Raw genomic sequence first — 22,346 nt, forward strand, 5'->3', positions numbered from 1 at the left:
ATGCCATATTCCAAGTGTGGCCTTACCAAGACCTTATAAAATGGTATTAACACTTCACGTGATCTTGATTCTCTCCCTCTGTTGATGCAGCCTAGAACTGTGTTGGCTTTTTTGGCAGCTGCTGCACATGGCTGGCTCCTATTTAAATGGTTCTCCACTAGGAGTCCAAGATTCCTCTCCCAGTTACTCCTATTGAGCCAGGTACCACCTACACTGTACCTGCGCATTTCCTGCTTCTCTACTTGTGGAGGCTTCCAGTTTTTGCAAAGCTTCTCTTCTGCTAGAACCTTGATGGCGAACCTATGGCACATGTGCCACAGGTGGCGCGCAGAGCCCTCTCTGAGGGTACGTGAGCTGTCGTCGCAGCTCAGCTCCACTGAGCATGTGCATGTGCCTCCCACCAGCCAGCCGATTTCCGGGTTTCTGCTGCGCATGCCTGGGGCACGTGTGGGAGATTTGCATGGGGGCATGTGCGCAGGGGCAGGGCATCACCCCGGCGTCATGTTTTTGCTCCCAGGAGGCTGCCTGCTAGCCCCAAAACAGGAGATGGGGTAGTGCGTGCATGCGCAGGGGGTGGGTGGGTCGCACATGCATTGCATACAATTTTGGCACACAGCGACAAAAAGGTTAGCCATCGTTGTGGTAGAGTTTATGGAGATTCTCAGTCATCCAGGTCACGGTTGCCCCAAAGGTGATTTTTTCCCCCAAGAGGCAACTGGATTTTCTGGTTGTTCTTCGAAGCTGTTTTATTTCTCATTCCAGAAGATTCTTCAGCTCAAGATATTTGATCATCAGATCAATGTCAACTAATCCTGGAAAGACACGAGGGGCTCAGTTGAGCCTGGCATTTGCGTTGGCTAAGCCAGGCAGTTGTCAAGTGAGTTTTGCCCCATTTTACGACCTTTTTTTGGGGGGGGGTTCCAGTTGTTAAGCAAACCACCACAGTTGTTAAGGGAATCAAGCTCACTGTCGGCGTTCCAAATATCATCCAGAATTAAATCAGAATCCAAGGCATGGCTTTCATCAAAGTTCCAATTTAATGGGAGAGACATGTTGGTACATATGTGGAAACCCGTATCTGAAAGCTTCCTGGGCTTTCCACCCAGTTGAAAGTTGAAGACCTTCTCCCCAAACCAGTGGTGGGATTCAGCCAGTTCGCACCTATTCGGGAGAACCGGTTGGTAACTTTCTAAGCAGTTCAGAGAACCGGTTGTTGGAAGAAATCTCCTTTTGTTTTTTTCCACTTTACAGGGCTAATCCTGTAAGGAAGGCAGGAAGGAAACATTCTGATGTTGTTTCTAGCCTCATCTTTATTGATCTGCATACAAAAACTGTCTCTCCCGTTAACCCTTATTACATTGTCACAGCTAAGATGAAGCGCCCATCAATGTGAGTGACATTGAGTTGGCCACACCCACCCAGTGACATGACCACCGAGCCACGCTTACCCAGCTGGTCATTAGGGCAGAGAACCGGTTGTTAAAATTATTTGAATCCCACCCACAAGTTCATCACATGGTCCAATCTCCCACTGCCACGCTGGCATTTCCATTATCTGGTTCCGGTCAGGTGCAGAGTTGCAGAGACAAAGAATGACCTTGGGCTTCTAGAAAGGAATGTTCTATTTTGACAACAACACATTCTACAATTCTACTCCTTACTATTCCCAATTGCCCCACTAATGAAACAGCCTAGTAAAATAAGAGAGAGTGTGTGGCAGGCGCAAGATCCTAAAAAGATTATGACTGCAGGCCTGATACTCACCCCCATTGACCTGGCTTATCGTAAGCCAACTGCGAAGGCCCCAGGACACTTCACTGTAACCGTCATAAATAGGAGTCAGTTGCCCAAGGGCCCGAATTTTGATGACGTGACCCTTGGGAATCCTTTCATAGGTTATTATTAAGAGCCGAGGTGGCACAGTGGTTAGGGTGCAGTACTGCAGGCCACTTCAGCTGACTGTTATCTGCAGTTCAGCGGTTCTAATCTCACCGGCTCAAGGTTGACTCAGCCTTCCATCCTTCCGAGGTGGGTAAAATGAGGACCCGGATTGTTGTTGGGGGCGATATGCCGACTCTGTAAACCGCTTAGAGAGGGCTGAAAGCCCTATGAAGCGGTATATAAGTCTCACTGCTATTGCTATAAGTGTGAAAAATGCACTCCCCCCACCTTTCGTCGCGACTTCGAACGGTCACTCAACAAATAGTTGTAAGTTGAGGACTATCTGTATTTTTAAATGGGGGCGGGGAGCATAAAAGTTGAACTAGTTAATGAAAGGTGGCTCTGTTGTTAATTATTGAGCCTGCCATGTGTGCGATGCCAGCTTTGCAATACCGGAATAGCGGAAGACGTATCACTTGTGGTTCTCCTCCCAGGTATTAGCTCAGGTGTTTCGTTCCCAAAAAGACCACAACGGAGGCTCTCCGCAGCTCCCCGATAACCTTTGGTTTGTTTCCATGCGTCCCGTTTTTTTCTTTTTCCTTTTTCCGTCGTTGTGTCCTTTCCGTCAGCTGGAGCCGATCCCAGTAGGAGCCGCTGGGTGTGGCCAACACCATTTGTTGTAGAGCTCCTGATTTGCCAACCCCCCCGCAAAAGTCTCGTCAGAAATGCAGGAACTAGCAAAGGAGACATTTAGAATAGCATGGAATGAGCTGGGAGGGACCTTGGGAGGTCTTCTAGTCCAGCCCCCCCCCCCCAGTTCAATCACGGGGACCTATACCAGGGATGGCGAACTTTTTCAGCCCCAAGTGCCCAAATCAGAACGTTCGTGCATGTGCGTCAGTGGTGGGCTTCAATTTTTTTTAGAAGCTATTCAGTAGGTGTGGTGTATTTTGTGGGAGTGGCTGGGTGGTCATGTGACCGGGTGGGAGTGGCCAACTTGTAAAATGTGGTGAAACTCATTTAACAACGCTCTTGCTTAGCAACCAAAATTTTGGGCTCAATTGTGATCATAAGTTCTCTTTCTTTTTCTTTCTTTCTTTCTTTCTTTCTTTCTTTCTTTCTTTCTTTCTTTCTTTCTTTCTTTCTTTCTTTCTTTCTTTCTTTCTTTCTTTCTTTCTTTCTTCCTTCCTTCCTTCCTTCCTTCCTTCCTTCCTTCCTTCCTTCCTTTTTCTTCCTTCCTTCCATTCTTTCTTTCTTGTGTGTCTCCCTCCCTCTTTCTTTCCTTTCTCTTCTTTCCTTCCTTCCTTCATTCCTTCTTTCTTTCTTATATATCTCCCTCCCTCCCTCTTTCTTTCTTTCTTTCTTTCTTTCTTTCCTTCCTTCCTTCCTTCCTTCCTTCCTTCCTTTCTTTCTTGTGTGTCTCTCTCCCTCTTTCTTTCCTTCCTTCCTTCCTTCCTTCCTTCCTTCCTTCCTTCCTTCCTTCTTTCTTTCTTGTCTCTCTCTCCCCCACTTACTTTCTTTTTCCTTCTTTCTCTTTCTCTCTCTCTCTCTTTTTCTCTCTTCCCCTCTTCCTTCCTTTTATTCTCTCTTACTCTTTCTCTTTCTTTCTCTATCTCTCTCATCCCCCACTCTCTCTCACACACACATAACTTTCAGTTGGTGAAAAATTCTGTTTTGCCAGCTGGAAAGCTGGCACAGAAGCCTCGTTTTCCCTGCCGCCCGCAGCTCTCGGAGGAAGGAGGCAGAGAAGCAAGCCCCGGGCCTCATCTATGCCTCGTTCCTCGGCCCCTGGCTTCGGGGATGGCCAGCCTCTCCTGTCCTGCGCCCTTCAGTCGCCTTTCACCCAGAGGCTCTGCTGGCGGGGTGCCTGCCATTTCACCTCCCGAGAGAAGTTTGGGAGAGATGTGCAAATGGTCGCAACTCGAGCTCCCAAGGAGGACGCTGGACACTGGGGGTGGCGCGTAACCTCCCTCTCCAGCCGTGCAGAGCGCCATTCACTGGCATTTAGAAGGCGCCAAGCCACGGGAGCTGGGCGGCGCCGAACTGGCGCTCATGCGGCTTGGTGCTACCCCTAAGTCAGTGAATGGTGCTGTGCCCGGCTGGAAAGGGGGTTTGCCGGGTGGCTGCTCATGAGCGTGGTCGCTTCATAGTTGTTGTGTTGCACTGCTGCGACAGCGCAACACAGCCATTCGCCCATGAGGCTGTGCCCGGCTCTTTGGGAGCCCGCTCGCAAGAGACCAGCCGCCCGGCAACTCCAAAACAATAAGCCCTCCCCCCATAATAAAGCCCAAGCCATATTTTGTAAGTAAAAAGAAAATAAGACCCTGTCTTATTTTCGGGGAAACATGGTAGCTGGTTGTCCACTAAGACTCCAAGATCCCTCTCACTGCTATTAAGGTGGTGCAGTGGTTAAATGCAGCACTGCAGGCTACTTCAGCTGACTGCAGTTCTGCAGTTCGGCTGTTCAAATCTCACCGGCTCAGGGTTGACTCAGCCTTCCATCCTTCCAAGGTGGGTGAAATGAGGACCCGGATTGTTGTTGGGGGCGATATGCTGACTCTGTAAACCGCTTAGAGAGGGCTGAAAGCCCTATGAAGCAGTATATAAGTCTAGCTGCTATTGCTATAACTGCTATTAAGCCTGGTTTCCCCTGGTCTGTCTGTGTCATTTTGGTTTTTTTTGCCTAAGTTGACTTTTCTCTAAGTTGAATTTCATTTTGTTAGCTAAGGCGCAGTGTTCAAGTCCTGTCAAGATCCTTCTGGATCTTGAGCCTACCTTCTAGGGGTGTTGGCTATTCCTGCCAGCTTGGTATCATCTGCAAATTTGGTCAGTTCCTCTTTTATTCCACTAAGATGATGGAGGGAAGAAAGGATGTAGAAAGAGGGAGGAGAGAGGGGGAAGAAAGTGTCGGATAAGGTATAAATATGGTGTATGGAGAGCAGAAGAGCCAATAACTGTTTTTTTTTTCCCCTTTGGTAGTTGGTGGTAAGATGAATTGATGTAATTACTTAATAATACAACATGATATTGACTATCTAATAGTATACATGTGATTACATGCTATGAAAATGGAAAAATAAAAAAAATTCTATGTAAAAAAGAAAGCATGCATGAGAAAACAAGAATAAATACGAATGTAACATATAAACATATAAGTTATAAGCAGGTATGCGTACATGCATAAGAAATGGGTATGAATAAATGGGGACAGTAGGACAGGGACGGAAGCCACGCAGGTGCGCTAATGCACGCCCCCTTTACGGACCTCTTAAGGAATGGGGTGAGGTCCACGGTGGACAGTTTGAGGTGAAAGTTATGGGAGTTTGAGGATGTAACAACCGAATCAGGGAGAGCATTCCAGGCGTTGACCACTCTGTGGCTGAAGTCGCATTTTCTGCAATCGAATTTGGAGCGGTTGACCTTGAGTTTGTATCTATTGTTTGCCCGTGTATTATTGTGGTTGAAGCTGAAGGAGTCGTTGACAGGTAGGACGTTGTAGCAGACAATTTTGTGTACTACACTTAGGTCAGAACTTGGTGTAGTTCCAGGTTGTCCAAGCCCAAAATTTGGAGCCTGCTGGCATAAGGGATTCTATTGCGAGCAGAGGAGCGGAGGACTCTTCTCTTGAAATATCTCTGCACTCGGTCAATTGTATTAATGTCCGATGCGCAGTGTGGATTCCAGGCAGACGAGCTGTATTCGAGAATTGGTCTAGCAAAGGTTTTATATGCCCTGGTTAGCAGTTCGATGTTGCCAGAGAAGAGGCTTTGCAAAATTAGTTTTAACAACTCTGGATGCCTTTTTTGCCAATGCTGTTGCCCTGAGGTCTGGGGCTTCGATCGTTTGAGATGAGTCCTTGACAGAGCGAGGGTCGTCCACGTGGTCGTATCTGCCATTTCCCACTTCCCACCATGTTGACGTAGACCCGTTAAGGACTTACTCATTGAGTACAGTTTACTCAAGGAGAGTGGTTCTCCATAATAAACATTTGGGATTACATCCGTGTCTCTTCCTTTGAGGTCCTTCCAGAACCTTGACAAGGAGATTGATGTGTCAATCCAGTTCTGGCATTTCCAGAACAAATCTTCAGCTATGATCCCTTAAGCCACTTGTTCTCCTGTCCTGTTTTTGTTGTCGTTTTATAAACAACCTAGGCTCCCTCGGTGACATTTCCCTGTCAATGGGAAGGGATCAGATGACTCTTGTCTCAGTTCGAACCTTTCTGTAAATATTAGCATAGCTGCAAATCTTCTCAGAAGCCAAAGGATAAAAATTGACACAGATCAAGGAAGCAATCTCCAGTTAATTATTTGAACAATTTGAAAGGGGATTAAAAAGGATTTGCTTCTCTAGGAAAATAGAGAAATCTCACCGGCGAAGCGGTGGGATAGAGAATAGGATACAGGTAGTCCTCGGCTTCCGAACCACAACGGAGCCCCCAAATTTCCGTCCTTAAGCACCACAGAGCTTTGCATTTCATGGCCTTTCTTGCCATCGCCGTTAAGTGAATCACTGCAGTCGTTAAGTTAGTTACGCGGTTGTTAAGTGAATCGGGCGTCCCCACTTACTTTGCGCGTCGGAAGGTGGCAAAAGAGCCGAGGTGGCGCAGTGGTTAGGGTGCAGTACTGCAGGCCACTTCAGCTGACTGTTATCTGCAGTTCAGCGGTTCAAATCTCACCGGCTCAAGGTTGACTCAGCCTTCCATCCTTCCGAGGTGGGTGAAATGAGGACCCAGACTGTGGGGGGCGATATGCTGACTCTGTAAACCGCTTAGAGAGGGCTGAAAGCCCTATGAAGCGGTATATAAGTCTTAACTGCTATTGCTATTGCTATCACGTGACCCCAGGACGCTGCAGCCGTCATAAATGTGAGACAGTTGCCAAGCATCCGAATTTTCATCAATGGTTGTAAGTGTGAAAAATGGTCCTAAGTACCTTTTTCCAGGGCTCTTATTACTCCGAACAGACATTAAACAAATGGTTGTAAATCAAGGACTACCTATAAAGTATTTATTTTACTTTCTCTACCCACTGTCCAGGATTTTCAAACAGTTTTCCCAATCTGCCATTACTGAATTCTTAGCCTCTTTCGTATCTTCCCGTGTCTTTCTTGAGCTCTTTTCTTTTGGGATATCAAATCCCCCAGATGTTATCTTACCTCTCAATTGAGGCACAGAACATTTCTTGCACCAGCACCTTAAAACTAGTGATATTTGGGGGATCTTTTAAACAGCTAGATACAGTACCCTCAAAGAGGACAATTATTTTGAATTGAAAGCAACAAATCGCAACGGACTTGGTGAAATGGGAAAATCTTCAACTATCAATGATCGGGAGAATTTCTACAATGAAAATGAACATTTTACCTAGACTCCTATACCTGTTCCAGACAATCCCAGTTAGGTTGGGGAAAGATTATTTTGAAGACTTAAATAAATTGGTGTTGAAATTCATATGGCAGGGAGGGGGGAAAGCAAGAATAAAAGGCAAAGTTCTGCAAGATGCTAAATCAAGAGGAGGGTTCGGATTACCTGACTGGGAGCTATACTAACAGGCAGCTAGTCTGACGTGGATCAAGGAATGGATAATGTGAAGAAATAGTAGGCTCTTGAATCTAGAGCAGTGTTTCTCAACCTTGGGGACTTTAAGTCCTGTGGACCTCAACTCCCAGAATCCCCCAGCCAGCATAGCTTTCCCCACCCAGGTGAAAGTTCAGGTTCTTGCCCCCAAACCCACAAGCCCATCCCATGGTCCAATCTCCCACTGCCATGCTGGCAGTTCCACCCATCCAGTTCTGGTCAAGTGCAGAGTTGCAGAGACAAAGGCTTTCTAGAAAGAATGTTGTTATGGCTACATAGCATCTAACTCCGTACAATCTCTCATCCCATAGAAAATGCATAGCAGAATATTAGAAAGTGTGGCAGGCCAAAGGTCCGAAATAAAAGATGGCTGCAGGCCCGACAAAAGAGATTGGACAACCATTTGTCTGAAATGGCATCCCAGCCTCTTGCTTGAGCTGGGGGTTGGACTAGAAGACCTCTTAAGTTCCCTTCCGACTCCGTTGTTCTGTTGTGAAGCTCCCCAAGTTGCATTCAGGCTCCTGAGACCTCGATGGAGGCTAGTTCGTGCCTGGATTTTCTCCGCCAGAGCAAGCAGAGAGTCTGGCTTTGGTTTCCAGGCCTCCGTTCTTCCAACAGGCCTGCGAAAGGACCAGAGCAGAGCGGAAAAAAAGGTTATTTCTCCGAGTTAAACCAATTTGGGTTGCGACGTTCGGAAACGAAAGCCAGGACTTTGGTGGGGTCGCAGCCGATGCCTTTGCACACAAGCCTCGCCTTTTAATGCTGGGTGGGACGCAGCCTTCCTCGGGGAATGCAGACGTCAAGACCGAGGGTCCCACCCCAGGGGCCTTCCTCTTTGCGTCATTGAGAGCAACCTTAAACGGGGAGGGGGAGGGCGCCGTGACGCAGGGGCCTTGCGTCCTTTCCATTCCCGCGAAACAGGGAATGGGGAATTGTCGCGTGGGCTTCTCCCGTGCCAAGACGGGCAAACAGCTTGGGCAGAGCTGAACTCTTGCAACTTCTTCCCTTGCCAAACGCACCCACAGAGCTTCAGGTGTGTGTATATATATCCCAGCCTCCTTTGCGTCAGACCTGGTGTGGAGATACGTGGAGGGGTGTTTCGCACGCACGTACCTTCACTCGCCCTCGTACGTGCTCTGGAAGGCCTGTGTAACGTCTCGGAGATGCGCACAACGCGCCTTGTTTTACTGTGGCGCCAAAACTCCCTGGCGTTCCTCAAATTTGTCCCCCTGAAGATGCACGGGCTTCGATTTCCCCCAGCCAGCGTGGCGGATTCTCTGAGCTTTGCTTGCAGATGTTTTGTTCCCCAACTAGGTCACATCATCCGTGCTAGAAGGGAGTGGGGAGATCTTGCCTATAAACAGAGAGTCAACCCTACTCCTTTCTAGCATGGGTGATGTAACCTAGTTGGATAATGAGATGTCTGCAAGAAAACAGCCAAGCTGAGAGAGCACCAAAGACCCCAGAGTCGTCGTCGTCGTCTTCTTCCTCCTCCTCCTCTTCCTCCACCTCTTTCTCCTCCTCCTCTTCCTCCGCCTCTTTCTCCTCCTCCTCTTCCTCCTCCTCCTCTTCCTCCTCCTCTTCCTCCTCTTCCTCCTCCTCCTCTTCCTCCTCCTCTTCCTCCCCCTCCTCCTCTTCCTCCTTCTCCTCCTCTTCTCCTCTTCCTCCTCCTCTTCCTCCTCTTCCTCCTCCTCTTCCTCCTTCTCTTCCTCCTCCTCTTTCTCCTCCTCCTCTTCTTCTCCTCCTCCTCCTCCTCTTCCTCCTCTTCCTCCTCCTCTTCCTCCTCTTCCTCCTCTTCCTCCTCCTCCTCTTCCTCCTCCTCTTCCTCCTCCTCCTCTTCCTCCTCTTCCTCCTCCTGCGTGGAGGCTCTGGGAGGGCCAAAAACGGGCTTCCCGGAAGTTCCGGAAGTCCAGAAACGGGCCCATTTCCAACCTCCGGAGCCCGAAGGAGGCCGTTTTTGCCCTCCCGGAAACTCCCGGAGGAGGTGGAAGTGGAGGAGGAGGAGGAGGAAGAGGAGGTGGAAGAGGAGGAGAAGGAAAGCCTCTGGAGCCTGAAGAGGGCGAAAATCCCCCCCCCCCCATGCCGCCATATTGCATGAGGCCAAGGAGGCCACGCCCACCATGGCCACCATGCCCACCCAGGAACCAGGCAGAGATCCGGTTGCTAACATTTTTCAATCCCATCTTGGAGGTTCTTTGGCTTTCCTCCAGATTCCTCCTTTTGGAAAGGATGCTTTGTTGATTCCCAGGACGTTTTCCCAGCTGACCCATCTTTTCTTGAGCGTGGAAAAGGATCCCTCCGTTCCTGATTGGCGGCTTCCACTGCGAAGCCCTCCCCTCTTCTGTTGCTGAGCCGTTTCAATTTGCCTTTCCCGCGGTCCGCCGAACGCCATCCGGGAAGCCGTCGCTTGAGTTAAAAATTTCTTTAAAAAGTTCTTAATCTTGGCTGCCGGCCCAGCCCTCCTCCCCAGCCCAAGTCCCCCCCCCCCGCCCTTTCTGGATATTTATAATAACTTTTGCACTTCTCTGCTCCTTCCAGCATAGCCAATTACCCTCTGGGGAGGATAATGAATCCCAGATTAATCAGATTTTCTGCAAGCTATTTTCACGGCTGACTTTATGAACCTTTGAATCTCAGCGTCAACCAAGACGGGGATTGATTTTTAGCAAGTATCCGATTTCTTGGTGGGCATCTGCGGCCCTTCCCAGTTGTTACTGAGGAACAGGCTGCGGTCTCAAGGCCGTGTTTTTAATCTCCAGAACAACACACTTGTGAGGTAGGCCTGGCCCAATTCAATTCAGTGACCTGGTCCTGGTTTCCGTCCAGTGACAGGGAGTCCTCGACGTTACGACCACAATTGAGTCCAACACTCACACCGCTAAGCAAGGCAGTTTGATAAGTGAGTTTTGACCCATTTTGCAATAATATTTTTGACACAGTTAAAAGACAATCACTGCACTTATTCTGTAAATGTGTTTTTTATTTTCCATTTTCATTTTCGTACAGTCACATATATACTGTGCATAACCGGGGTCATATAACATTAAACAATAAACACAGCCATTCCTCTTGTCAACAAAACCCCCCAAAATAGAGACCCAATGTACCTCTTCAACCCTCCATACACCCTTTCTTTCGCCCCCCCTCCAACTTTCCATCTTCCCTCCATCCTTCCCCTCTACCCTACTTCCCCTCCTCCTCTACGACTCCCCTCTACACTCCCGGTACACTCCCTCCCTTCCTTCTCACCCTCCCTCCCGTCCTCTCTCCCACCCTCTCTACCCCTCTTTCTTCTATCCCTCTACTCCTCCCTTCGGTGTATTTCTACTATCTATTTATATATTCAGCTTATCCTATTTTTACAGTGGAGTTATAGAGCAACAGTATACAAATCACTACACTTATTAAGTGAATCGGAGGGGTGGGGGTTAAGTGAATTTGGCTTCCCCTATGGACTGTGCTGGTTGGAAGCTGGCCGAAAGAGGGGAGGGGAAGATAGAAAGTGGGGAGGGAAGTAAAAGGGAAAGAAGGAAAGGAAATGGGAGGGAAGGAAGAAGGGAAGGGAAGGGAAAGGGAAAGAGGGAAAGAGAGGGGAGGGAAGGAAAGGGGGAAGGGAAGGGAAGGGAAAGAAAAAGGAAGATGGAAAGGAAGAAAGGGAGACAGGGGAAAGGAAGGAAAAGGGGAAGAAGAAAAAGAGAAGGGAAGGAAACTGAAGAGAAGGAAAAAGGAAGAAGGAAAGGAAATGGGAGAGAAGGAAGAAGGGAAGGAAAAAGGAAAGGAAGAAAGGGAGAAAGGGGAAGGAAAAAGGAAGAAGGAAAGGAAATGGGCAAGAAGGAAGAAGGGAAGGAAAAAGGAAAGGAAGAAAGGGAGAAAGGGGAAGGAAAAAGGAAGAAGGAAAGGAAAAAGGAAGAAGGAAAGGAAAAGAAAGGGAAGGAAAAATGGAAGGAAAGAAAAAAGGAAGAAGGGAAGGAAATGGGAGGGAAGGAAAAAGGAAGGAATGGAAGAAAGGGAGAAAAAGGAGCGGAAGGAAAGAGGAAAGAAGCAAAGGAAAGAAAGGGAAGAAAAGGAAATGGGAGGGAAGGAAAAAGGAAAGGCAAGGAAAAGAAGAAAGGGAGAAAAGGGAAGGAAAAAGGAAGAAGGAAAGGAAATGGGAGAGAAGGAAGAAGGGAAGGAAAAAGGAAAGGAAGAAAGGGAGAAAGAGGAAGGAAAAAGGAAGAAGGAAAGGAAAAGAAAGGGAAGGAAAAGAAAAATAGAAGGAAAGGAAAAAGGAAGAAGGGAAAGAAATGGGAGGGAAGGAAAAAGGAAGAAGGAAAGGGAGAAAAAGGAGCGGAAGGAAAGAGGAAAGAAGCAAAGGAAAAGAAAGGGAAGGAAAGGAAAAAGGAAGAAAAGGAAATGGGAGGGAAGGAAAAAGGAAAGGCAAGGAAAAAAGAAAAGAAAAGGAAGAAAGGGAGAAAAGGGAAGGAAAAAGGAAAGAAGGAAAGGAAGGGAAGGTGGGGAGAGAAGGCAAGGGAGACAGAAAAGTGGAAAGGAAAGAAGCGGGAAGGGTTGGGTTTCTGGTCTTCTTAACTGCAGTTAAATTTATATTTTAACCCTCCTCTCTAAAGTTACAACATAATTTCCTTCTTTCCAGGCTCTTCCCATAATCCATACGCATCAAACAACAAATCACAGGTTCATCCCTTCCACCCCCTATTCTTTTCCCCCAGCAAAAAGTCCAGAAGGGGTTTCCAGTCCCAACTAAATATATTGACTGTCCTTCTTTAATCCAGGGGGTCTCCAACCTTGGCCACTCTTAAGACTTGCAGACTTCAACTCCCAGAATTCCTCAGCCACCAAAGCTGCTTCGTTTCCCAGCAAAAAGTCCAGAAGGGGTTTCCAGTCCCAACTAAACGTATTGACCGTCCTTCCTCTAACCCAGGGGTCTCCAACCTTGGCCACTTTAAGACTTGCAGACTTCAACTCCCAGAATTCCTCAGCCAGCAACAAAGCTTTTTCTTTTGCCAGCAAAAGTTCCAGATGGGGTTTCCAGTCCCAGCTTTGCTGGCTGAGGTATTCTGGGAATTGAAGTCCGCAAGTCTTAAAAGAGGCCAAGGTTGGAGACCCTTGCAGACAAATCCACTTTGCCCTCTCTGCTCATTTGGTCATCTTGACCAAACCCGAGGATGTTTCCGAAAGAGAGGTGGGAAGAAAAGGCTAAATTTTCCTGTTTTTCAAATCACCGTGACCCGTCAAAACCGCGTTCCACAAAAGCGCGGTCGACGAAATCGCGTATGTGACGTCATCACAACGCGACGAAAAAGATCGAAAAATTGAAATAAAAATTAAATTACAGCAAGCCGATTCACATAAAGGTAAGGGTTAGGTTAAGGGTTAGGGTTAGGGTTAGGTTTAGAGTGTTAGCGTTACGTTTAGCGTTAGGTTAAGGGTTAGGGTTAGGTTTTTCATTAGGTTAAGGGTTAGGTTTAGGGTTAGGGTTAGGTTAAGGGTTAGGTTTAGGGTTAGGTTTAGGGTTAGGGTTAGGGTTAGGTTTAGGGTTAGGTTTAGGGTTAGGTTAAGGGTTAGGGTTAGGGTTAGGTTTAGGGTTAGGTTTAGGGTTAGGTTTAGGGTTAGGTTAAGGGTTAGGTTTAGGGTTAGGTTTAGGGTTAGGTTAAGGGTTAGGTTTAGGGTTAGGTTTAGGGTTAGGTTAAGGGTTAGGGTTAGGGTTAGGTTTAGGGTTAGGTTAAGGGTTAGGTTTAGGGTTAGGTTTAGGGTTAGGTTAAGGGTTAGGTTTAGGGTTAGGTTTAGGGTTAGGTTTAGGGTTAGGTTTAGGGTTAGGTTTGGGGGGGTTAGGGTAAGGTTTTCGCTTTATTTTTACATTTTTCGATCTTTTTCGTCGCGCTGTGATGACGTCACATACACGCTTTCGTCGACCGCGATTTTGTCGTCCGCGGTTTTGTGGTGGAACCTCAAATCACTAGGAAGGGGAAAAATTACACACACACACATACACACACACCGATTTCTGCTTCCTTCTCTTAATTTTCTCTCCTAGGAATTAAAAAAAAAGGTTGCCATTCACATCCCAGGGATGGAAACTATTCCGTTTGTGTGTTTTCCATCCGGCTTTGTGCTGCGAAGAGCATCAGAGCCCACGATAACGTCCCAGCTACGCACACGGCCCCCGTTGGTGACAATTGTGTATTTTGTTAGATTGAATTGACCTCTTCGGCTCAGGGGCCATTGTGCGGCTCACATCCCCGCAAGGGGCAGGTTGTGGGAAAATCCATCTGGGTGTAACCGGGTGGGGGGACTCTGTCTTGGTGGCAGTGGGAGAATGGACCCATGGGATGGATTTGTGGGGGTTGGGGGGAGAATGTCATATGTGATATGGGGGCAAGAACTTGAACTTTCAGCTGGGTGGGGGGGGGAACCGGGAAGCTTTCAGATTCGGGTTTTCCCAGATGTGCCAACATGGCTCTCTTCACAAATTGGAACTTTGAAGAATCCTTTGCCTTGGACTCTGATTTAATTTGGGGAGCTATTTGGAGCCCTGACAGAGCAAAGGCCACGAAACCCGTGACCCGACAAAAGGGCGCCCGTCAAAACCGCGCCCGACTAAAGCGCGTTGCTGACGTCATCAACGCGGCAACAACAGCCAGCGCGGAGAAAGAAGGGCGCTTTACAATAGCGCGTCAAAAGAAAGCCGATTTAACTTAAGGTAAGGGTTAGGGTTAGGGTTAGGGTTAGGTTTAGGGTTAGGTTAAGGGTTGGGTTTAGGGTTAGGGTTAGGTTAAGGGTTAGGTTTAGGGTTAGGTTTAGGGTTAGGTTTAGGGTTAGGTTAAGGGTTAGGTTTAGGGTTAGGTTTAGGGTTAGGTTGAGGGTTAGGTTGAGGGTTAGGTTAAGGGTTAGGGTTAGGGTTAGGGTTAGGTTAAGGGTTAGGTTAAGGGTTAGGGTTAGGGTTAGGTTTAGGGTTAGGTTTAGGGTTAGGTTAAGGGTTAGGTTTAGGGTTAGGTTTAGGGTTAGGTTGAGGGTTAGGTTTAGGGTTAGGTTAAGGGTTAGGGTTAGGTTAAGGGTTAGGGTTAGGGTTAGGGTTAGGGTTAGGTTAAGGGTTAGGTTAAGGGTTAGGGTTAGGGTTAGGTTAAGGGTTAGGGTTAGGGTTAGGGTTAGGTTAAGGGTTAGGTTAAGGGTTAGGGTTAGGTTAAGGGTTAGGGTTAGGGTTAGGGTTAGGTTAAGGGTTAGGTTAAGGGTTAGGGTTAGGGTTAGGGTTAGGGTTAGGGTTAGGTTTAGGGTTAGGTTAAGGGTTAGGTTGAGGGTTAGGTTGAGGGTTAGGTTAAGGGTTAGGGTTAGGTTAAGGGTTAGGGTTAGGGTTAGGTTAAGGGTTAGGTTAAGGGTTAGGTTAAGGGTTAGGGTTAGGTTAAGGGTTAGGGTTAGGGTTAGGGTTAGGTTAAGGGTTAGGTTAAGGGTTAGGGTTAGGGTTAGGGTTAGGTTAAGGGTTAGGTTAAGGGTTAGGTTTAGGGTTAGCTTTAGGGTTAGGGTTAGGGGTTAAGTTTAGGGTTAGGGTTACTTTTACAGCGCGCTTCTGTCTCCCTGTTGATAATGTCAGCGACGCAGTTTAGTCGGGCGTGGTTTTGTCGTTCGCCCTTTTGTCGGTGAACCCATGAAACCTGTTTCCTTATAGCTGGTTGTGGGGAAGCCGTCACTCTCGGGAGTCCTAGCAGAGGCCCGTTGACCATTTCTGCCCTCACAGCCTCAAATGCACCATTTCTCCCTTCTCGCTCTCCAGGTAAACAAACCAGACGCCTGCGAGCAAGAAACAGAAGCTCCTCCAAACTCAGAGGAATCTTCGCATTCACCAGGCGCTTCGGTCCTTCCCAGTCCGGGCAAAGTGGGCGCCAGAGGCCCAGAGGCCACGACGGAGACTCAGTTGGATGAGGGCAGCCAACAAGAGCAGGCAAGAGATGTGAAGCAGCAGCTGCCCTTAGGGGCTGGTAAAAAAGGTGAGGATCGTGGATTTCGCACCCGGTACCTGTTTTTAGTCTACTTTTCCCCCTTGACTTTCATGGATGGCTTTGGGACAACCACCAGGAGACAGTGAGTTCTAGTCCCACCTTAGGTACGAAAGCCAACTGGGTGACTTTGAGCTAATCACCAGGTGACGGTGAGTTCTAGTCCCACCTTAGGTACGAAAGCCAACTGGGTGTCTTTGAGCTAATCACCAGGAGACAGTGAATTCTAGACCCACCTTAGGTACGAAAGCCAGCTGGGTGACTTTGAGCTAATCACCAGGAGACTGTGAGTTCTAGTCCCACCTTAGGTACGAAAGCCAACTGGGTGTCTTTGAGCTAATCACCAGGAGACAGTGAGTTCTAGTCCCACCTTAGGTACGAAAGCCAGCTGGGTGACTTTGAGCTAATCACCAGGAGACAGTGAGTTCTAGTCCCACCTTAGGTACGAAAGCCAACTGGGTGTCTTTGAGCTAATCACCAGGAGACTGTGAGTTCTAGTCCCACCTTAGGTACGAAAGCCAGCTGGGTGACTTTGAGCTAATCACCAGGAGACAGTGAGTTCTAGTCCCACCTTAGGTACGAAAGCCAACTGGGTGTCTTTGAGCTAATCACCAGGAGACAGTGAGTTCTAGTCCCACCTTAGGTACGAAAGCCAACTGGGTGACTTTGAGCTAATCACCAGGAGACAGTGAGTTCTAGTCCCACCTTAGGTACAAAAGCCAACTGGGTGACTTTGAGCTAATCACCAGGAGACAGTGAGTTCTAGTCCCACCTTAGGTACGAAAGCCAACTGGGTGTCTTTGAGCTAATCACCAGGAGACAGTGAGTTCTAGTCCCACCTTAGGTACGAAAGCCAACTGGGTGTCTTTGAGCTAATCACCAGGAGACTGTGAGTTCTAGTCCCACCTTAGGTACGAAAGCCAGCTGGGTGACTTTGAGCTAATCACCAGGAGACAGTGAATTCTAGTCCCACCTTAGGTACGAAAGCCAGCTGGGTGACTTTGAGCTAATCACCAGGAGACTGTGAGTTCTAGTCCCACTTTAGGTACGAAAGCGAACTGGGTGTCTTTGAGCTAATCACCAGGAGACAGTGAGTTCTAGTCCCACCTTAGGTACAAAAGCCAACTGGGTGACTTTGAGCTAATCACCAGGAGACAGTGAGTTCTAGTCCCACCTTAGGTACAAAAGCCAACTGGGTGACTTTGAGCTAATCACCAGGAGACAGTGAGTTCTAGTCCCACCTTAGGTACGAAAGCCAACTGGGTGACTGAGCTAATCACCAGGAGACAGTGAATTCTAGTCCCACCTTAGGTACGAAAGCCAACTGGGTGACTTTGAGCTAATCACCAGGAGACAGTGAGTTCTAGTCCCACCTTAGGTACGAAAGCCAACTGGGTGACTGAGCTAATCACCAGGAGACAGTGAATTCTAGTCCCACCTTAGGTACGAAAGCCAACTGGGTGACTTTGAGCTAATCACCAGGAGACAGTGAGTTCTAGTCCCACCTTAGGTACGAAAGCCAACTGGGTGTCTTTGAGCTAATCACCAGGAGACAGTGAGTTCTAGTCCCACCTTAGGTACAAAAGCCAACTGGGTGTCTTTGAGCTAATCACCAGGAGACAGTGAATTCTAGTCCCACCTTAGGTACAAAAGCCAACTGGGTGTCTTTGAGCTAATCACCAGGAGACAGTGAGTTCTAGTCCCACCTTAGGTACGAAAGCCAACTGGGTGTCTTTGAGCTAATCACCAGGAGACAGTGAGTTCTAGTCCCACCTTAGGTACGAAAGCCAACTGGGTGACTTTGAGCTAATCACCAGGAGACTGTGAGTTCTAGTCCCACCTTAGGTACGAAAGCCAACTGGGTGACTTTGAGCTAATCACCAGGAGACTGTGAGTTCTAGTCCCACCTTAGGTACGAAAGCCAACTGGGTGACTTTGAGCTAATCACCAGGAGACTGTGAGTTCTAGTCCCACCTTAGGTACGAAAGCCAACTGGGTGACTTTGAGCTAATCACCAGGAGACTGTGAGTTCTAGTCCCACCTTAGGTACGAAAGCCAACTGGGTGACTGAGCTAATCACCAGGAGACTGTGAGTTCTAGTCCCACCTTAGGTACAAAAGCCAACTGGGTGACTTTCGCATTCGCTGGCTGGGGAATTCTGGGAGTTGAAGTCCGGACATCTTCAAGTTGCCAAGGTTGAGAAACACTGCTTTATTGTCATTGCACCTCGTACAACAAAATTAAATGCCATCTTCAGTGTACATTATACATAAAAAAAAATCAAACACAAACACCCGTCCTTCGCATTCTGTACAATTCAATTGAAAACCTCTGATATTGCATTAACTTGAGAGACCGCCTACTGCCAATTACCTCCAATAAACCGATTAGATCCCACAGATTAGGCCTCCTCCGAATTCCATCCACTGGCCAATGCCGACTGGCGAGCACCCGGAGGAGAGCCTTCTCTGTGGCTGCTCCGACCCTCTGGAACGAACTCCCCGTGGAGATTCGGACCCTCACCACCCTCCAGGCTTTCCGCAAAGCCCTTAAAACCTGGCTGTTCCGACAGGCCTGGGGCTAATGAGTTTTTGTCCCCCCTTGAATGGTACGGTTGTTGAGTGTTTTAAATTGTGGTATTGTTTTCTTCGTGTTCTTTTTTTCTTATTTGTACACCCCCCCACCCTGACTTGGTTGTGAGCCGCCCTGAGTCCCCTCCGGGGAATAGGGCGGCATAGAAATATAATAAACTCAAATCAACTCAACTAATATTGCACTATACGGTAGAATTCAACATGGTTACTGCCCTGTAATAGAAGCTGTTTTTCAGTCTATCTGTCCTTGCTTTTATTGCCCTGTACCGTCTGCCAGATGGTAATAGTTCAAAAAAAAAAAAAAAAGCGGGGGGGTGCCCAGGATGAGATGGATCTTTAAAGATGTTTTCAACTTCCTTAAGGCAGCGGGAGCTATAAAGCTGTCAGGACCTCTCCATTAGATAATTAGGAAAGAAGACCACGAGACTCCATGTGTAGAACTCAAGTGTACTTTTACTAATTATAAATGATTAAAGGCATAGCGTAGCGAAGTCTGAATATTTAGGCGCGGAAGCGATTGATATATAGAATAGCCCATTCCCCACCCCTTGGCATCACAGTTACAGTCCAATCATAATTCTCTCAAATGTCAGGTGTGAGATAACTTCAAAAGGCATCACGAAGATGGAATGTCGGTGCCGTTAGTTCTGGCGGGAATCTCCCACGCATGCGTAGTCCGACAGGCAGCTGAACTCCAGAACCTTCCTCCAGCACAATGAGTAACCCCTCCCAAATACCATGCCCTCCCTCGCCGTTTCATGGCAGCCGAAGCAACAGCAAAGCAGAGGCTGACAAAAGCTCTTCCAAAGAGGGGAGGGGGCAACCTGTGACCCTCTGGGCAATGACGTTGACCCTCTGGACAGCTGTCCTATCTACCACTGGGCAATTGGCAAACCGGGCACAGTTTGTGCAGTAAGTGAATAGCAATAGCAGTTAGACTTATATACCACTTCATAGGGCTTTCAGCCCTCTCTAAGCGGTTTACAGAGTCAGCATATCGCCCCCAACAACAATCTGGGTCCTCATTTTACCCACCTCGGAAGGATGGAAGGCTGAGTCAACCTTGAGCCGGTGAAAATGCTCTCTGTGGTGCAGCGGTAGAAGGTCACCACCAGTGTTTCCTTCAGTTGTTGTTTCCTGAGAAGTCTCAGGTCGTATCATCTCTACTGGGCCCTTTTGACCAGGGCTGCCATGTGGATGCCCCCAGGCCAGGCCCTCTTTTAGGATAACGCCCTTCATGATATTGGACCTGGGTACTTGAGAGACCGCCTGCTGCCAATTACCTCCAATAGACCGATTAGATCCCACAGATTAGGCCTCCTCTGAATTCCATCCACTGGCCAATGCCGACTGGCGACCACCCGGAGGAGGGCCTTCTCTGTGGCTGCTCCGGCCCTCTGGAACGAACTCCCCGTGGAGATTCGAACCCTCACCACCCTCCAGGCTTTCCGCAAAGCCCTTAAAACCTGGCTGTTCCGACAGGCCTGGGGCTGATGAGTTCCTGTCCCCGCTCGAATGGTGTGCCTGTTGAGTTGTTTTTAAAATTGTGGTATTGTTTGTCTCTGTCTTTTTTCCTCCCTATTTGTATCCCCTATCTCCCCCCCCCCCCCTGACTTGGGTTGTGAGCCTCCCTGAGTCCCTTCTGGGAAAAGGGCGGCATAGAAATATAATAAATTCAATTCAATTCAATAACACCAGGAACTTAAAACTGGCCCCTTGCTCTACTCGGTCTCCATTGATAAGCATAAGGGCTGGATCTACTCCTCTTATAGTGGTGGCCAAAATTGCGGAAACCTTTTTTTGAGAAAAGCGTACAGTATTTTTTATGAGCCAAGGTGGCGCAGTGGTTAAATGCAGCACTGCAGGCTACTGCTAGATCAGCAGGTCAGCGGTTCAAATCTCACCGGCTCAGGGTTGACTCAGCCTTCCATCCTTCCGAGGTGGGTAAAATGAGGACCCAGATTGTTGGGGGCAATATGCTGACTCTCTGTAAACCGCTTAGAGAGGCCTGAAAGGCCTATGAAGCGGTATATAAGTCTACTGCTATTGATGTTTGATGGCCAATAACCCCACTTTTCTTTGGATTAGTACCATTAAATGGTACATCGATGGAAAGATAATTTAATCAAGAATGTGACGCAATACCTTTTATGAAAGATTTGCTACTGGAATAGCAGTTATAAAGAAGAAAAGTGAAACACAGCAGAAAAAAAAACAGATATACAAAAATCATCACCATGTCAGTTGATACTTAATTGGGTAACCTTTAGTGTGAATTACGGCCTTACAACATTTTCCCATGGAGCGAACCAAGTCTTTTAGTTCTGCAGCTGTTATCACGTGAAGAAAACCAAGGTTGAATGATTGCTTCTATTAACTGGCTTTTATTTCTAGCTATATTTGCTTATAACTTTTCATAGAATACAAATCATTGAACAAACTGTTGCACTACATTCTTGAAGTATCTTCCCCCCAAAAAGTGGTGTTATTAATCATCAAGCCTCAAAAATACTGTACACTTTTCCCAAAAGGTTTCCACCAATTTTAGCCACTACTGTATAGTCCACTTAATAATCTATCCGAGAGGCATAAATGTCTTTGCTTTCCTAACCGCTTGTCTTGCCCGGAATTTTTGCGGAGCAAACGCAATCCGTTTTACAGGATTTTAGAATAACAGAGTTGGAAGGGACCTTGGAGATCTTCTAGTCCAACCCCATGCTTAGGCAGAAAACCCTGCACCACTTCAGACAGATGGTTATCCAACCTCTTCTTAAAGACTTCCAGTGTTGGGGCATCCACAACTTCTGGAGGCAACTTCTGTTCCCCTGATTAATTGTTCTCACTGTCAGGAAATTTCTCCTCAGTTCTAAGCTGCTTCTCTCCTTGATTAGTTTCCACCCATTGCTTCTTGTCCTGCCCTCATGTGTTCTGGCTTAATCAAGTGGTACTAATCCTTCCCCTGATTTTGATTTTATGTCTCTGTTTACACAACCAAGGATTGTATTAACTTGAACCTCTTCTTTTTTGGGGGGGGTCCTGGGGTGTTAGAGGCTTCCCCATTCCAAGAGCCTGGAAGAAGCACATGTGTCTGAGATAGGGTCTCCTGCTTGAGCAGGGGGCTGGACTAGAAGACCTCCAAGGTCCCTTCCAGCTCTATTCTATTCTATTCAAATATAATAGAACTCCAAATAGAATAACAAAGTTGGAAGGGACCTTGGAGGTCTTCTAGTCCAACCCCCTGCCTAGGCAGGAAACCCTACACCACTTCAGACAAATGGCTATCCAACATCTTCTTAAAGACTTCCAGTGTTGGGGCATTGACAACTTCTGGAGGCAACTTCTGTTCCACTGATTAATTGTTCTCACTGTCAAGAAATTCCTCCTCAGTTCTAAGTTGCTTCTCTCCTTGATTAGTTTCCACCCATTGCTTCTTGTTCTGCCCTCAGGTGCCTTGGAGAATAGTTTGACTCCCTCTTCTTTGTGGCAACCCCTGAGATACTGGAAGACTGCTATCATGTCTCCCCTAGTCCTTCTTTTCATTCAACTAGACATCCCCAATTCCTGCAACTGTTCTTCCGATGTTTTAGCCTCCAGTCCCCTAATCCTCTTTCTTGCTCTTCTCTGCACTCTGCATTCTAAAATTGGTTCTACCTGTAAGCTTGTGTTTCTCAACCTTGGTGTTGAAGTCTCCCATGTTGCAATCGCCAGGGTGTGTTTCTGGGCGAGGTGACCTCAGCTTTTTTTTCCAAATTGGGAAATCACGGTGCATTTCCAGGTAGGAGGAGAGGCGTGTGTGGAAATGGTTGTGCTTCCCGGTTTTGGGAAGATTTGATTCATTTTTTTCTTTGGAAGCGTCTTTCGAAAGTCTTCGGTCTAAAGGCAGAGACAGGAAATCAGTCTTTGTCACTGCATCTGGGAAACATCATCACTGATGAACACTCTGATTGTCTTTCAATAAAGTTTTGGAACTGGATTTTAGGCTAAAAAGGAAAACAAACGACAGTGGATATTACTTAACAGCAGAAGAACAAGAGTTGGAAGGGACCTTGGAGGTCTTCCAGTCCAACCTCCTGCTCATGCAGGAATCTCTATTCCATCTCAGACAAATCCTTGTCCAATCTCTTCTTGAAAACCTCCAGTGATGGAACGACTACAACTTCTGGTGGCAAGTTGTTTCACTGGTTAATTGTTCTCACTGTCAGGGAATTTATCCTTAGTACTCCAACTAAGATGGCGGCAACGGAGTGAAACTGGGTGAAACCAGGCTTAATAGCAGTTTCTCTGAGAAGGATCTAGGCGTCTTAGTGG

General features: G+C 47.5%; 1 protein-coding gene across 1 annotated transcript in view; it reads left to right on the plus strand.

Moving 5' to 3' along the window:
- Positions 1-22,346, plus strand: part of DIS3L2 (DIS3 like 3'-5' exoribonuclease 2) — a 217,979-nt gene that overhangs the window by 76,835 nt on the left and 118,798 nt on the right. The window contains exon 7 of the mRNA XM_087725075.1: positions 15,222-15,435. Within this exon, the coding sequence (XP_087581201.1) occupies positions 15,222-15,435 (214 nt within the window). The remainder of the gene's footprint in view (positions 1-15,221; positions 15,436-22,346) is intronic.

The sequence above is a fragment of the Thamnophis sirtalis genome, unplaced genomic scaffold (assembly GCF_051295495.1).
Source record: "Thamnophis sirtalis isolate CommonGarterSnake01/CBP01778 unplaced genomic scaffold, rThaSir2_p1.2 scaffold_11, whole genome shotgun sequence".
NCBI lineage: Eukaryota > Metazoa > Chordata > Lepidosauria > Squamata > Natricidae > Thamnophis > Thamnophis sirtalis.